General features: G+C 43.0%; 1 protein-coding gene across 9 annotated transcripts in view; it reads left to right on the forward strand.

Moving 5' to 3' along the window:
* LOC124011019 (transcription factor COE3-like) overlaps positions 1-13,941 on the forward strand; it is a 109,025-nt gene extending 95,084 nt beyond the window's left edge. For 2 of the 9 annotated variants that reach the window (XM_046323939.1, XM_046323938.1), the window contains exons 12-17: positions 3,010-3,075; positions 3,468-3,642; positions 8,439-8,621; positions 10,129-10,332; positions 10,671-10,733; positions 10,858-13,941. In XM_046323939.1, coding sequence (XP_046179895.1) covers positions 3,010-3,075; positions 3,468-3,642; positions 8,439-8,621; positions 10,129-10,332; positions 10,671-10,729 — 687 coding nt within the window. In that variant the 3' untranslated portion in view covers positions 10,730-10,733; positions 10,858-13,941. The remainder of the gene's footprint in view (positions 1-3,009; positions 3,076-3,467; positions 3,643-8,438; positions 8,622-10,128; positions 10,333-10,670; positions 10,734-10,857) is intronic. The other 7 variants (XM_046323943.1, XM_046323942.1, XM_046323941.1 and 4 more) reach the window with 4 other exon arrangements.
* Positions 13,942-14,411: the final 470 nt, after the last annotated feature.

Consider the following 14,411-nt stretch of genomic DNA (forward strand, 5'->3'; position numbering starts at 1 on the left):
GAGTTGCACCAGCGAGCAGTAAGGCCTCGAAGGCGTCATTAACTGGAGAAAGGCTGTTGTGTTTGTCGTTGCCTAATGAAAATACAAGTAGAGAGACCGTCAGTGGCAAACACACACACACACCAGTGTGTGGAGGCAGGAATGTGTGCGTGTGAATGTTTATGAATGCATGCGCTTGTATTTTGCTGTGTGTGTGTGCGTGTGCGTGTGCCTGTGCCTGTGCGTTTGAGGCGGCAGGGCGGGAAGGGGTTGCCAAAGTTCCCTATGGCGGGCAGGGTGTTGCAGCCGCCAAGCCTCAGAGACATTAACTAACTTCTGTTTTATAATGGAGATTAATGAAGCGAGCGCATGCCAGAGGGGAGGAGAGAGGATGAGAGGGGATAGGATGAGAGGAGAGGAGGAGAGGAGGGGTCTGAGACACTCCTCACAGGGGTGGATATGTTGGCAGTGCCAGGGTGTGACAGATTGTGCCCTCTCTCAGTGGATAGGGGTTTGGGCGTAGGGACGAGGGGTGGGATAGAGAGTGACAGGAGCTATATTGCTTGGTTGCAGTGGGGGTAGCGGTGTGTGTGTGTCTGTGTGACTTTGTGCCTGCAGGATAGCTGCGGGGTCAGTAGGAGTGTGGGGGTAGGCAGGTGGGTCGGCATGCCCACTAAGGAGAGGCACAGAGGAAGGACACACTGGCACGGTGGATCTCAGATAGATGTGAAACATAATTTGATCACTTTTTGTTGCAGCGAGTTTTCCCTGAAATGCAAACTTTTGTGTATTTGAGGTTTAAAAAGGCTTCTAAAGTTTGTAATTGACATTTTTTACCCTTTCGAAAAATGTATCGAGCCCTACAAAAAATGTCCGTTATTATAATCCACATAATGATATACCTTTCCTGTTGCTGCAGGATTCTTTTTGTGCTGTAACAAGCTGGGTCAAATTAAGATCCTACATCTGTACACACGCACGGACGCACAGACATACACACACCCATACACACACAAACACACAAACACGAACACACGCATACGTTCACACCTGCTCTTTCTAAAATAAAATGTGCACATGGTAAAAAAAACAAAACCAACTAATTTCCTTTCAAGCATATATTCAGGAGAGAATACATGAAGTTAAGAAAAACGCACACACCCCTTCCTCACTGTAACTCAAGTCAGTATGCTTGCCCATCTGGGCAGATGGTTTTTCCTCGGGCTGATTGGACTGAATCATTTTTCCTGAGGTCATATTTTGTCGTGGGAAATGGGGGACAGAAAAGAAAGAGCGTCCTCGTTCACTCTTTCCCTGTCAAACACTGAACACAGGGCCAACAGTGAGGGAATAGTTAAATGATTAACCGATAAGGAAAACAGTTATTCCCAGATACATGTTCACCACAGCACTGCACATTTCCTTTGACAGCGTTTCGGTCAAGTTCAATTATTATTATTTTTTTTACAACACAAGGGAAAGTCTTGATGTGTTGTAGGAACCAATCACGCTCCAGAAAAGCAGACAGAGGCCCCTCCTCGTTGTAATACCCCAGAGACCTCCAGCAGAGGCTCCCACAACACCAGCTCTCATCTACAGAGCCCTGGAAACAACAACCAACCCAGCCCTCTCGACCTCACTCACTCCTCTTCTCTGTCCTCTTCACTTCACATCTCCTTTCCACTCTCATGTGGTGACGTCCTCCTCTCCTCTCATTTACATTTACATTTAAGTCATTTAGCAGACACTCTTATCCAGAGCGACTTACACCTCTCCTCTCCTCTCCTCTCCTCTCCTCTCCTCTCCTCTCCTCTCCTCTCCTCTCCTCTCCTCTCCTCTCCTCTCCTCTCCTCTCCTCTCCTCTCCTCTCCTCTCCTCTCCTCTCCTCTCCTCTCCTCTCCTCTCCTCTCATTCCTCAAGTGAAAAGGCACAGGACCTTGTGTGAATGTGTGAGTGTTTGTCCCCCAATTTAGCCCCAGCGATTGTCAGCGACGCCTCCTCCGGCAGACCCTATTTATCTATCTATCAGGCCTGTTATTGTTATTAAGAGCCATCGCCACGGCGACCCACTGGGCTGCCAGGGAGAGATTGGACACTTCCTCCTCTGGGTGGTGGGAAAACAGCCCGGGGGCAATGGAGGAGGTGGGGATGAAGGGATGATGGTGGGAGAGAGAGAGAGCAGGAGGGAGGGGTGAATTAGGCATTCAATAAACAGATGCAATGTGGCTCTAATAAGCTGGGGTCTGAAGTGGCGGATCGGAAGCACTGAAGGCAGTCTGAAAGTGTTAATGGGTTCCCACCACCTCAGGCTTCTTCCTTCCCCCTTCCCTCACTCCCTCCAGGGTGCATCGGCAGCCATTTTGATTAGAGGCCTGGTAACGATGCCCTCCGATCATGACAATTTGTTACTATGTGGTGCCGTGACAAAATGTGTGCTCTAACTAAAAACGTAAGCCCCCTGCAAGCAGAGACATAAGAGGTTGGGAAGGGAGTGGTTGGGCCTAATACTTGAGACGCCTAAGTGCTGACTGGGAGAGAGTATAGTGTGAGTGTGGGTGTGTGAGAGAATGGGAGAGGGGAAATGAGATGCAGACAGCTGCTTTCTCTGGGTTGTTTATCACACATAGGCCTTGCCATTAAAGCTAATCTCTGACTTGTGCTCTGTAAAACAATCATTACATTTGAATGCTTTCCCCATTTTACGACCCCAACTCCCCAACATCCAGGTCCGACTCTTACAGGAACCTATTTGTAACTTTCAAACAGAGTTACAATGCAATGGAATGATTTACACTCACAAAACCAAAACATCCCAGATTGTTTTACCGCTTACATGTTTTAGGTTTTAATGTTCTCGGTTTATACGAGCAGTAAAAAAAAAATCTTCCGATTTATTTTTACTGTCAACCATCAACAAGTTCCAGGATTCTGAAATTGTAATGAGTGTGGAGTCTTCCATGTAACTCGGTATCATACTGTGTTTTTCTTCAAATGAACTGTCGTATTCAGTAACATGTGATGTCATTTCAGGAAGTGCTGTTAAAGCGATCAGCAGACTTAGTAGAAGCCCTGTACGGAATGCCCCACAATAACCAGGTATGTAATCATATCAATTTTATTGGCTCTCATCCTTTTAAACATACCCCTGGGCATTTATTGAAGTTTTTCCTTTTTCCCGACTCTAAAAAACGTGTTAAGCGTTTTTATTTTCTTTGATTAATTACAGATTAAATGAACATCCCATTTTATATTTCAAGAACAGCCAGGTCACAAGGACCTGGGAGGCCAGGATAACTACCTATGTAGTGTCTAGATGTCAGAAGTAGGCTAAATGTACTGACTAAGAGGAAATAAAGGGTAACGTGGCCCAAATAAAATATATGATCAGGTTCATTTCTGGTCAAAGAAATACTCAACACTACACATAAAATCTCTAAACTCACAATTCTCTCCACCTTCCCCCTCTCCCTGTCCCTCCTTCCCATCAGGAGATCATTCTGAAGCGGGCAGCTGACCTGACCGAGGCCCTGTACAGCGTCCCCCGCAGCCACAACCAGCTGCCTTCGCTTAGCGGCTCGGCCGCTCACTCCGGCATGATGGGAGTCAACTCCTTCAGCAGCCAGCTGGCCGTCAACATCTCCGAGGCCTCGCAGGGGGACCAGGGTGAGTGTCACAACCCCCCACTATGACCCCTCACTCCACGACCCTCACCCTTCACCCTCTGATCTTCTCACACCTTCTCTGTGTATTGGTGTCCCCTGTAGATATGCTCGTCCTATGTTTCTCTTTAATATAAGCTTCATGGCTATACTTTAGCAGTACTTTAGCTGCTTTTAGCAGCCATATACGTCAGGCATGGCCATTTGTGCGTATATACGCTCAGTGAAACGTGTGTATGCCTTTGTACAGTGCCTTGCGAAAGTATTCGGCCCCCTTGAACTTTGCGACCTTTTGCCACATTTCAGGCTTCAAACATAAAGATGTAAAAATGTATTTTTTTGTGAAGAATCAACAACAAGTGGGACACAATCATGAAGTGGAATGACATTTATTGGATATTTCAAACTTTTTTAACAAATCAAAAACTGAAAAATTGGGCTTGCAAAATTATTCAGCCCCCTTAAGTTAATACTTTGTAGCGCCACCTTTTGCGGTGATTACAGCTGTAAGTCGCTTGGGGTATGTCTCTATCAGTTTTGCAAATCGAGAGACTGACATTTTTTCCCATTCCTCCTTGCAAAACAGCTCGAGCTCAGTGAGGTTGGATGGAGAGCATTTGTGAACAGCAGTTTTCAGTTCTTTCCACAGATTCTCGATTGGATTCAGGTCTGGACTTTGACTTGGCCATTCTAACACCTGGATATGTTTATTTTTGAACCATTCCATTGTAGATTTTGCTTTATGTTTTGGATCATTGTCTTGTTGGAAGACAAATCTCCATCCCAGTCTCAGGTCTTTTGCAGACTCCATCAAGGTTTTCTTCCAGAATGGTCCTGTATTTGGCTCCATCCATCTTCCCATCAATTTTAACCATCTTCCCTGTCCCTGCTGTAGAAAAGCAGGCCCAAACCATGATGCTGCCACCACCATGTTTGACAATGGGGATGATGTGTTCAGGGTGATGAGCTGTGCTGCTTTTACGCCAAACATAACGTTTTGCATTGTTGCCAAAAAGTTCCATTTTGGTTTCATCTGACCAGAGCACCTTCTTCCACATGTTTGGTGTGTCTCCCAGGTGGCTTGTGGCAAACTTTAAACGACACTTTTTATGGATATCTTTAAGAAATGGCTTTCTTCTTGCCACTCTTCCATAAAGGCCAGATTTGTGCAATATACGACTGATTGTTGTCCTATGGACAGAGTCTCCCACCTCAGCTGTAGATCTCTGCAGTTCATCCAGAGTGATCATGGGCCTCTTGGCTGCATCTCTGATCAGTCTTCTCCTTGTATGAGCTGAAAGTTTAGAGGGACGGCCAGGTCTTGGTAGATTTGCAGTGGTCTGATACTCCTTTATACGGAGACTTGATTACACACAGGTGGATTGTATTTATCATCATTAGTCATTTAGGTCAACATTGGATCATTCAGAGATCCTCACTGAACTTCTGAAGAGAGTTTGCTGCACTGAAAGTAAAGGGGCTGAATAATTTTGCATGCCCAATTTTTCAGTTTTTGATTTGTTAAAAATTTTTGAAATATCCAATAAATGTCGTTCCACTTCATGATTGTGTCCCACTTGTTGTTGATTCTTCACAAAAAAATACAGTTTTATATCTTTATGTTTGAAGCCTGAAATGTGGCAAAAGGTCGCAAAGTTCAAGGGGGCCGAATACTTTTGCAAGGCACTGTATGTATCCCTCTGTGTGTTTTTTTTGTATGTATCCCTCTGTGTGTTTTTTTTGTATGTATCCCTCTGTGTGTGTGTTTTGTATGTATCCCTCTGTGTGTGTGTTTTGTATGTATCCCTCTGTGTGTTTGTTTTGTATGTATCCCTCTGTGTGTTTTTTTTTGTATGTATCCCTCTGTGTGTGTGTTTTGTATGTATCCCTCTGTGTGTTTGTTTTGTATGTATCCCTCTGTGTGTTTGTTTTGTATGTATCCCTCTGTGTGTGTGTGTTTGTATGTATCCCTCTGTGTGTTTGTTTAGTATGTATCCCTCTGTGTGTGTTTTTGTATGTATCCCTCTGTGTGTTTGTTTTGTATATATCCCTCTGTGTGTTTGTTTTGTATGTATCCCTCTGTGTGTTTGTTTTGTATGTATCCCTCTGTGTGTGTTTTTGTATGTATCCCTCTGTGTGTTTGTTTTGTATGTATCCCTCTGTGTGTTTGTATGTATCCCTCTGTGTGTTTGTTTTGTATGTATCCCTCTGTGTGTTTGTTTTGTATGTATCCCTCTGTGTGTTTGTTTGTATGTATCCCTCTGTGTGTTTGTTTTTGTATGTATCCCTCTGTGTGTTTGTTTTTGTATGTATCCCTCTGTGTGTTTGTTTTGTATGTATCCCTGTGTTTAAAAAATGTATCCCTCTGTGAGTTTGTTTTGGATCCCTCTGTGTTTTGTTTTACTTGTTTTGGGACCAACTGGGGACATTTTGTTAGTCCCTGTGTGTTTGGTCAAATGCTATTTCTAGGGGGTTTAGGGTAAGGGTTTGAATGAATGTTAGGTTTAGAATTATGTTTAGGTTTAGGTTTAGGGAAGAGTGAAAATAGGATTCTGAATGGGACTGAATTGTGTGTCCCCACAAGGATAGTTATACAACACTGTGTGTGTGTGCGGTAGAGAAAGTGTGTGTGTGTGTGTGTGTGTGTGTGTGTGTGTGTGTGTGTGTGTGTGTGTGTGTGTGTGTGTGTGTGTGTGTGTGTGTGTGTGTGTGTGTGTGTGTGTGTGTGTGTGTGTGTGTGTGTGTGTGTGTGTGCGTCTGTGTTAGTATGGGGTAGAGAAGGGGTGTATGAGAAGAGGAGGTGCTAATGAGTTTAAAAATGCAGACGAGGTGGCATGAATAAAGCAACCAGAGTTTAGACACTGAAGACAGCAGCTCGGTCAAGATTTCAGGGAGCAGAGTGTGAGTGTGTGTCTCTTTTTTCAGTGCATGCTTGACACTATTGTTGCAAGTATGAATTCACTGTTTATACAATTCCAAAAATGCGGAAGCATGTTATTATGCATATATTATAATGCAAAGCCCTCCACACACGCAGGCATGTATGCATTCACGCACACACACAAACACACACCTCTATCCTAGAGAGGGCTGTTTCCTTTGACAAAGCAGCTCTGTGACTGATGCACAGGGAAATAGGTCTGAACGTGTGATGAACAGATTGGCTCACGTCGGACCTGAGGATACAGGCAGAAAGAGGAACTGCGAGAGATATCTTGAGATGTTTTCTCTCCCCTGGCACCTCAGCATAGTTCCTCCCTTCCTCCTGCCCTCCCCTTGTCTGCTTTTCACATCAACCACCGAGTGAACACCTACAGTAATCTATGAAGTCATGGGAACAGGACTGAAGCCATCGTGAAAACACAGAATGTCATAGTCTATGTCCATAATCATTGGAACATTGCAACCCAGAATCAGACTTTTCCCCACCTACTGTAACTCTTCTTTTGAGCTCCAATAAATTATGTACTATGACTCAAATATCAATTTGATTTTGTATTTTTTTATTTCACCTTTATTCAACCAGGTAGGTGAGTTGAGAACAAGTTCTCATTTACAACTGCGACCTGGCCAAGATAAAGCATTAATATAGAGGGCGGCTCATACGCCAAGCTTTATGAAAGGACTGAGCAATGCAATTTACTGAAACAATTCCAGACGAGCGTTATGGATCTGCTTTACATCACGTTGTGTGCAAAAATGGATTATATCATTCCTCCTCTGGCATTTGTCTTCAAACTTGCATCCACTTCAGTTGTTTTGCTTCACGTTGACAGTTTCCTCTGGAGCGAGTAGGGGTACTAACCCGGGCCCTTGTGGCGCGTCTCGGTCTCGTTGACCTCCAGAGGCTGTCCGCGATAGCTGGATAGGGTTACTGACTGCTCCCCCTAGGCTAGGCCTGTCCTTCATCTCTCCCCCCAATAGTGGAGTGGAGATGCCTTAACTCTCTCTCCCCTCTACCACCCCCAGCCCTTAGTTGATTGGCCCTCATCTAGGATGTATTGAATACCCGTTCTCCCTTCGTTATAGCCCTCTTGCCTTCACGAGGCACTAGGGCTCCTACCCATCTGGGGGCTTAGAGACAAGGGAGAAAGGCACAGTTGTGCTCTCACTTCCTCTCCATACTACTTTCCCTCTATCTCTATCTCTCTCTCTCTCTCTCTCTCTCTCTCTCTCTCTCTCTCTCTCTCTCTCTCTCTCTCTCTCTCTCTCTCTCTCTCTCTCTCTCTCCTCTTTCTTTCTCTCTCCCTCACTCTTCTTCTCTTTTCTCTCATTCTCTCTTCCCACTTCCTGGTTTGAGCCAACGCAATTCCCAGCAGGAGAGCAATTGATGGAGAGCTACCCTGGGATCAGGAAGAGTGCAGGCAATGGGAAACACATGTCAGGAACAACAGTGGAGGGAGGGGCAGCAGGGACAATCCCTTTCAAAAGCCACACTGTGTCCGATTCAACTCTTCAATTCATTGGGGAAACATGGAAACTTCACACTATGGTTCCATTTTGAAAGGCCCTACTCTTACCAAATCGAATGATCACTTTTGACATAATATTTATTAACCCTTGTTCTGATTTGAAGTGTAAAGGGAATTGTGCTCAAACAGGTAAGGGAGAGGGAAAATGCTGCCTCGGGTGGTTTTAGTTCTGGAGGTGAGCAATGCAAATTGGAATACTCAATATTAGAATAGTAAAAATCAGGTCCATGCTTTCGGAGTTAGTCAATGGAATACAAATGTGATGTTGTCCAAACTGCACTGTGCTGATGCCATTGGATTGACCATAGCATTTCCTCCTTTCGTCCAGGTTACTCCCGTAACTCCAACAGCGTATCGCCCCGTGGCTACGTCCCCAGCTCCACGCCCCAGCAGTCCAACTATAACACCATCACGTCCACCATGAACGGCTACGGAGCGGGCATGACCAACCTCGGGGTGCCAGGCTCACCCAGCTTCCTCAACGGCTCCGCCGCCAACTCCCCTTACGCAAGTAAGTAAAAGCCTTATTTGGTCCCAATGATCATTAATATATCTGATTGCATCTCAATGCGTCACGTCTCAAGGCATGTCACATTCCGCGTGGGGGGGTCATTTGGGTAGTTCTATATGTGGTGGGATAGCAACACAAGGTTTCATTAGGATAGTAATACTCTGATTCAGTCCAGGAGGGATGCAGTGTCGGCTAGTTATCTCCTAATTCCTGTTTGCACAGTGATTGGCTTAGACCAGGGGCACAATGTGTGTGGACTCGCACCAATTTAGTCGTGATCAATTCAGTAGAGGCACAGAAACAGAACATACCTGCGTCCCCTGCCATTCTGGAGGACTGGTGTTGAGGACACCTGCCTTGGAATTCCTCACACACACACATGGCGTAGATGACATCACAGGGATTCCTCCTGTCTCCCTCAGTGCTAGAACCCTTCTGTGTCTCTGTCCCTGATCCTTCCTTCTAATTAACATGCTCAAGAGTCACGATTCCACTCGGAGGTCACAGGTGTTTTTGAACTCTGTCACCCCCGGGGACTTTTTGAGTTGCTTATTGTTTAGGCTACAGCATCACAGATCAAAGTCTCCCAGAGGCGTGTGTAGAGCATGGCAGACAAAAACAATGCCACAGCGTCTCAGTGGTTGTCGATTCTGGATACGAAACTGAAAAGTCGGTTTTGTTCTGGCATTTCGATGCGGAGGGTTATGTCTCGTCTACTGAAAAGAAAGGTTGGGTTTGTCTGTCTGTACCATGCATTGTACAAGTCTTCATCCGCTTTGCCTATACCTTGTTCCATCTCCTTCATTACTTACCGCTACTAACATTCTAACACCCTCATAGTATCATTCATGCTTGGGGTCAAACCAAATTAAGTTGGATTTAGTAGCAAAATAAATCTCCACTGTGATGTTACAGAGCAAGTATGAGTCAATAGTTCAAGGAAGACGAAACAAAATAGTTATTCACATGTAGGGATGCACATAGTTTGCGTTTTGCCATCCATTTTAGAGTCCCATTTAGAATTTGTGACATATGGGACTATAAGCTGCTTCAGGGATTCATACTTTACTGGAATCATATTTCTTGTGGTAAAATATGCAATAACTACAGAGACTAACCGAGCCATTATTGGGTAGAATGGGGTATCAAATACACCGTGATTATGATCAAATTGCTTTATTATCACAGTCAGCATTTCATACATGAACATTCTACACATACTGTACACACATCCACACAATTCTTTTTTTGTTGTGAACATGGATGGAGGTTGCTGCTACCCTCAAGAACAAGGTATTGTCGTGTCAAGTCTAAAATGGGCCTCTTCAAGTTATGGATCAACTTTGCAAATATTGTGCACCTTTTACTCCGGGCTTGTCACTCCAGACCTTGACCCTTCTTCAGACAGGCATCCATTCCTCAGCCCCCATGCATGCCCTCACTGTTACAGTTCATCTCAGTCCACTCACTCACCAACCTCTGTCTGTCTGTCTGTCTTCTCCGTTAGGATCTACCACCTCCCCCTCCTCCTCCTACTCCTCCTCCTCTTCCTCCATCCCTCTGTTCTCCGGTGGACCCATAGGCCCTTATTCATTCTCTCCTGTCCATATGATCTCTGCAGTCAAACAGAAGAGCGCCTTCGCCCCTGTCGTGCGGCCACAGACCTCCCCGCCCCCCACCTGCACCACCACCAATGGCAGCAGCCTACAGGGTGAGCATCCCACCCCTCTCCTGCCTCTCAGTCCCGCCCACTTCTGCCTGGGTTATTGTTAGAAAGGGCATTGTCATGGAGACCCTGTAATGCTAGAATTCACATGACGTAATGATGTGGCCTGAGGTAGTAGTGGATTGAAGGTCAAAGTTGATCCATAACTTCTGGCTCTTGGTAAAGTAGATTTTGGAATCTGAGACTGAGACTTTTCAAAACATTCATCACAATCAAATAATTTGGCTGAGAATCTTTGTTGACATAGAGTGACTGATTATAAGTCAATGTAACATGACTGGAAAAGTTATTATATTTGAAAAATATAATTTTGTCATTCTTAGGTTTTGCAGCAAATCCATATGCATATCATAATTACCTCAACACACGGCTTTTCATTTAAGAGGGTGTGTAATGATTTTCTATGGGATATCCTTACAACATTATATTACCGTTTTATCGATGCAAAATGTGTTATGGATACAAAACTTCTCCCCACTTTATTAGGTAACCAGCGTGTCTGTCTTTCAGCCATGGCAGGTCTAATAGTCCCACCTATGTGAAGAGGGCCTACTGCCAGATTGACCACATCTCCACTAGCTCACAGAATCTCTACAGCATCAGCTTAAATCTCATCAACCTCCAAAACAGGACCATCAAGCCTCTTCACTCCTGGAAACAGAACAGCACAACAAAGAAAATCCAAGTAACCGGAAAACCCGTAAAATGACGCTAGATTATCTTTGTGTTGGTTCAGTAGTTGACTTCATCGTCACTTTCTGTGTTTTGCATTTTGGGACTTGTAAGCCATTCCTTGCCCAACAGGTAGCATTTCCACATAGATATGTATGAAGGGTTAACTAATCTGAAAATATAGCAATGTGAATAACAAACTGTGGTTTTGAAAGGCAGGTAGTTACTCCTTGTCGTGTAAGCATTGTCCGGCGTCCTACGAGGTTCATTTGCATGTCTGAAAAAGTATTTTGACTGGATCTTCTAATGAACCTAGTTCGTTGTCAGTCATATAACCACTGTGAGCAGGTAGAGTCTAAAGGCCCACAGTTCAAAACGGTCAACTATGGAAAAAGTGCAGAAGCCATGAATATCCAACACTCTGTCAATTGTCCGACTCAAAATCGGTGGGAGTTTCAATGAGAATTCCCCACAATGTCTATAAAAGAAAAATCAGCTTCAAAAAGACAACTGATATCTAATGTCGTAGTCTTTTAGCATTTTAATTTGTGTACCATAGCTTTTAATAATGTGCGTTTATCATATCTGAAGGAAAATGCAGTAATTTTCTAATCTAACGAAAGGGTTGGCAAACATTCTGCCAAGGAGGAAATAGCAAATGTTGTACTAAACAGCCCAAGGTTTTGAGGTTAAAGGGTTTTAGATGTCTACCATTTTTGAAACATAGTACAATAGATATATTTCCGGGTGTGTTGATTGGTAGATTTTAACCAGAAATGCTTGCAGCAGTTTTAATCACATTTAGGTACCAGATTTCTTGTTATTCTTCTGATTGTGCTTATTTTGTATGTATTTATAAAGTATGTTTTGGGATTCCTTTTGTGATTTAGGCCTGAATGATAGTCTTAAATATATATGTAAACACATTTGATGTCTTAATACCTTTTAGATATTGTAAAAAGATTGAAAAAGGAGAGGAACAACCCTTTTGTAAAAACGAAAAAAGTCAAACATGACATGGTCACCCTGTCTTTCAAAGCAGGATATACGCCCCACCACTTTTGTATAAAAATGGTTTTCCGATACTATATTTAACTTTTTTTTTGTATACAGCATTTGTGTTTTCGCCAGTTCTCCTTGTCCTTTGTGTATTAATGTGAAATGTGTATTATCATGGTTATTTCTTAATGCACTATTTTAGTTGGGGCACTTACAAGAGCAAGGCATCTTAGCAAGCAAGAACAAAATACAAAAAAAGGAAAACAATTACAGAAAATGGAGATTTAAAAAAAAAAAATACAAAAGACAAAGGCTAGTACAAATATGCACCAAGATGTTTTTTTTGTTGTTGTAGCCATTCTTCGATTCACATTTTTGTCAGTGTGGCTAAAATGGCAAGGTTGTTTTCATGTGAATTTCTCTTTTTCAAAAACTCTTCCATCCTAATCCTCCATACTCCTTACTTAAAATTTTAGGCGTATCCATTTTTTTTTCCGTTGGTTGGTTAGAATTCAACTCCTTTCCCATCTTAACTACGGACCCAAGCCTATTCCTTGTGTTTTGGTGATAATGAATGTAATACACATGCCTGAATCAGCAGCAAGGTTGAAACTCAAGTACGCCCTCCAATAACTGCTGTGGAGGGACCACTCAAGTGTAGGGTTCACCGATCTCAAGGAACCTTCCATTGATGTCAGTGTTGTCGGTGGTGTTATTGTCGTTGCACACAAATCTGTATCATGTACTTATGCAATGTGTATTTCCTGTAAAGCAAGCTATCGCTCCACATTTCAGTGGAAATGGTTTTGAAACGCAAAAGAACACAAGACATAATTGATGCCTTTACAATAGAACACGCTCCAATACAATGCATTTTCATTGTTTTGATACTCTTAATTGAAGTGTGGTCTTAGAATATTTTTTTCTTCTTCTTCAAAATGGAGTTATGCTGTTGCAGATTTATTTATTCCTTATTTTACCAGGTGAGTTGACTGAGAATACACTCTCATTTACAGCAACGCCCGGGGGGAAAGTTACAAAACATAGTAGAAATAAATAGATGTCTAAGAATTAGTTACAGTTGTCGTTCATTTGATGGTTTTGAATAATCATTTGAGCTGCAGTGGATGTAGTTTAAACTAGGATATGTTGAACGATACATCCTCCAAATTTCCACATAGCCTGTGTAACATAATGATAGTGGGACAATAGGTCACAAAAAATCAATGATGCGCCTGATTAAACCTTTGATTTTATGCTAATTCTGTGCAGTGATTGACATAAATCAGCTGTCATCGGGTGGCATCAACATGTAGTCATAATGTGGGCTTGTGAAGAAAAGGAAAAAGGGAAAATCTGTTGCACCACTTTGAAAGAGCCATTTTTCAATTACGAGAGTCAAGGCCAGCTCATATAGAATGTCATCTGAATTCAATATTATGGACTTCTAGACCCATTTTCAATGAAAACACACGTTTTCTCTTCGAGTTAAATCTTGGCTGACTTCTCACAATCCTCCCCTTCACCCCCATGTATCCATTCCATCCCTATACTGACTTTTCAAATAGCTTGCAACATTTTTTTTTGTTTTGTTTGTTGTAGTTGTAGAAAGCTTGCTTTTTGCTGCCCTGGTTTTTCTGCAGAGGTTTTTTAAATTGCAAAGTGTACTTTCTCAATGTTTTATTCAATATGAAAAGGGGAGAGGTACTGCATCTTTGTCAAATATGAAATGTACCATCAAAGTATACTCTATCAAAGCACAATGTTTAATTAATGTCTCTAAAATACAAAAGGGGGGTATCCCCCCCCCGCTTTTCCTTTTCTGTCTTTGACCATGCTGTAAATAGATGCATGTTTTTTTTTCTGTGATCCAGTGCTTTTTGTACAGAAACAGACTAATAAAGAATACATTTGGCTTGAAAACTGTCTTGTATTGTTGATGTTCTAGTTCATTTTGCTCAAGTGTGGCTTATCTCCAGATCTACCATCATCTATTCCCTCACATAGCAGAGGGAGGGCAACAGGAATCACACCAAGTACTCCTAGCTCAATAAGAAACTTTCCAGACAAGCTCATCCTTCAAATGCTTCAACCTTTTGGACGCTCGTTCTAGCCAACACTCAGTCTATGGGAGATACGTGTGCAATAGCCTCCAAAGACCACATTTTATGATGAAAATCTTGGCTCTCAAACCCTCGAACTAGGCTTCTCAGATGACATATTGACCGGTGTGTATCTGAATCAATCATTCAAAGTCTGAATAAGAGCAACAATTCCTCCCTCTATAAATGATAGCATAACATCAGGCAAAAAGATCATCTCGATGGTTGCAAGCCTGGAGGTTGACTCTTATGTGTACTAAACTGTACAAAGTGACTTCATCACTTCAAGGC

Source organism: Oncorhynchus gorbuscha, linkage group LG23, assembly GCF_021184085.1.
Source record: "Oncorhynchus gorbuscha isolate QuinsamMale2020 ecotype Even-year linkage group LG23, OgorEven_v1.0, whole genome shotgun sequence".
NCBI lineage: Eukaryota > Metazoa > Chordata > Actinopteri > Salmoniformes > Salmonidae > Oncorhynchus > Oncorhynchus gorbuscha.